Source organism: Atta cephalotes (assembly GCF_000143395.1).
Source record: "Atta cephalotes unplaced genomic scaffold scaffold00057, whole genome shotgun sequence".
NCBI classification, from domain to species: domain Eukaryota; kingdom Metazoa; phylum Arthropoda; class Insecta; order Hymenoptera; family Formicidae; genus Atta; species Atta cephalotes.
Window position 1 is genome coordinate 1361225 of NW_012130121.1, and position 2968 is coordinate 1364192.

General features: G+C 28.2%; 1 protein-coding gene across 1 annotated transcript in view; it reads left to right on the plus strand.

Moving 5' to 3' along the window:
- Nucleotides 1–573: 573 nt before the first annotated feature.
- LOC105623417 (mucin-2-like) overlaps nucleotides 574–2968 on the plus strand; it is a 14572-nt gene continuing 12177 nt past the window's right edge. The window contains exon 1 of the mRNA XM_012204810.1: nucleotides 574–596. Coding sequence (XP_012060200.1) covers nucleotides 574–596 — 23 coding nt within the window. The remainder of the gene's footprint in view (nucleotides 597–2968) is intronic.

The following is a 2968-nucleotide window of genomic DNA, read 5'->3' on the forward strand; positions in this document are numbered from 1 at the left end:
TTTTCTTTTTCGTTTTCTTTTTTCTTTTTCTTCTCTCTCTCTCTCTCTCTCTCTCTCCCTCTCCCTGTCTCCCACTCTCCGTTTCTCTCGCACACACATACACACACACACATACACACATACACATGCATACTCTCACTTGATCTTTCTTTTTCTCCGTCTATCGGTGCGCGTTCGTTTTGTCATTCGTTCATTCGTTTCGCGCCTCGTCGGCGAAGTCACGTCACAAAGCTGGACGGAGGTCACGTCGGTCGAGGCGCACATCCTGGAGAACCCAGTGGACATATCAACAATAAAATCTTTTTACGTGCAGCTGGAAGACGAGTGCCAGTCGTGATCGATCAAAAAGACAGAGATGATCGCGAGTGTCCGGTGACGATATAGACACATACATAGGACATCAATATTTGCAGAAAGACTATATATCGATATTCTTGAGTGTGCCGAAATATACCGAGTATATACTAATATCGAGAAGTTTCATTAATCTGAAGCAGCTGTTCATATATCACGATAGAAACGGAAGAAGGAAAGGCGAGCAAGACGAGGAAGAAAATTGTGTGCAGTGCAAACATGTGGCTAAGAAGCGTGCTCCTGTGAGTACTCAAGAAATCAGTCAACTATATAGTCCTTCGCATCTCTCTTTTATCTGAGAGAGTGAAATATTACGTAGCTCAGTGTTGAAGCGTGTGAGAGTCAAATCTTTGTTGAAAATCTTAGTTCAAATCTTAGTTATGAAAAATTTATGCATAATTGAATTAGTTACTTTATAGAAAAAAAAAACGACAGAAACTTATTTTTTTTAAGAAACTGATTTGATAATGAGAACATTGCATGTATACATATAATGTACATATTTTCTATATAAGCAAATGCAAATCTGCATAAAAAGTAGCAAAATATAGAAAAATCTATTTTCATACTAATAAAAATATCAAATATACAATTTTTTTTCTAAAATGAGTAATTCAATTAGTATATATAATACAAGAACTAACACACATCAAAATTTTAAGCTTTTATATCCAATGATGGATACATAATATCATGAAATGCATTGTATTAAAAATATTCAAAAGATACATAAATACATAAAACGTTATATAAAATATAATATTGTATTTCTCAAGTATTAAAAACATTTTAAATATTAAAAGTTTCTAATATATTAAGAATTCAGGAAGTTACAAAAACTTAATTACCTAATGTTGATTACTCATGAATAATAATGTAGAATTATAGATTCGACACAGTTTGTCTGTTTGAATCTGAATTTCTCTATCAAAATTCCTTTCTACATTCATTGAAAATGATAATTAAATTTCAGTCAACACTTCATGCGTATCTTTATAATCATGCTATGCACTGCATTTCTAAATTAGTTCCTGTTTACGTATTATTTTTATATAAATATCACTGAATATTTTATGTTCATTTTTCCATTTGATTTTTGTAGTATAATTCTATATATATATATATATATATACATAGAAAATATGTACACATATACACACATATACCTCTGCACGTTAATAAAAAAGTTATGCAACTTTTGCTTCAAACGAAAACAAACAATAAAACAAAATCTATTTAACGAACAATTTTAATTACTATTTTATCTAGATTTTTTTTTAATATTAATGATTATTCAAGATTTCTTCAAGGATAGTAAAATATGCTAATATATCAAGAAAATTATCCATCATATACGAAATATTTATAAAATTCTCATTAAACTACATCAATTAAACTGCAGCTTTTATGAATAATGAAAAAATTCTTGTTTAAGCGACTCATAAAAAAAAATCACAGTTAATGATTATAAATGATTATATCGATATGAAGGAAAGCGATTTTTCATGGGCACAAGCAATATTATTTCTGAATTACAAGAATTATCGTAGCGAACGGTGCACGCAATCAGCGACTCACTCTCTTAGATACGCCAATTACTTACAGTTTCAGGAGAATGTATATATAATTTATTTGGGAGAAACTTCCAGACGTGCCCTCAATTTTAAACTGTCGATCAAAGAAAGAAATTAATCTAACTGGCTCATAACTTATGATGTTCAATCATGTAGAAATAATTGAAATACGTAAATGTAATGATTAATAACAAATATATATGTAATAATATAAATAAGAAATATAGATTCTTATAATATACAAAAATAAATAGTTATTGGCTATTTATTTTCTATCTGCTTATATATATATATCTTTTGTATCATATAATTATTTATTTTAATACATTCAATAAAAGATATATACTGAAAAGCAAAATAAATCTAACACATTCTACGTACGTTTCATTTACAGATTTTTCAAGTATTTTATTATTACCTAATATCTTGTTAGAAATATCTTAGGTAATAATCTTAGGAACACAACCAACTAACCCCCTCTGATTTTAATATTTTGAATATGTTGAAATATTGACGACAAAAATGAGAAATATTTTTTTATACGTCATACGTAAAAAATGTATCTCTTATTTTTGTCTATATTTTAACATATTCAAGCTTATTAAAATCGGAGATCAATTGATTATACTCCCTTGTAAGTGAGAGATTTACACAAAGTAACACAAGCAAGTAATAGTCAAATGCTTTGAGTCCATTCCAAATAGCACATGTTTTATAAACATTTCTTAAACGTTATAAAATATTAGATATGTTGAGGAAACGTATATAAATCAACATATTGGATTATTATTATTACGTTTGGCGAAAGCGTCACAAATATACGAATTTACAACGAATTTACGCTTTATTCGATAAAGCACATCATTAAATGCATGATCTAATTTCATGGTATTACTAATAAAAAATACATTATTTAAACAAATTATTTTTCTATGAAATATAATATTATACACACACACACACACACACACACACACACACACACACACACACACACACACAACAATATATATATATATAATAATAATATATAATAATAA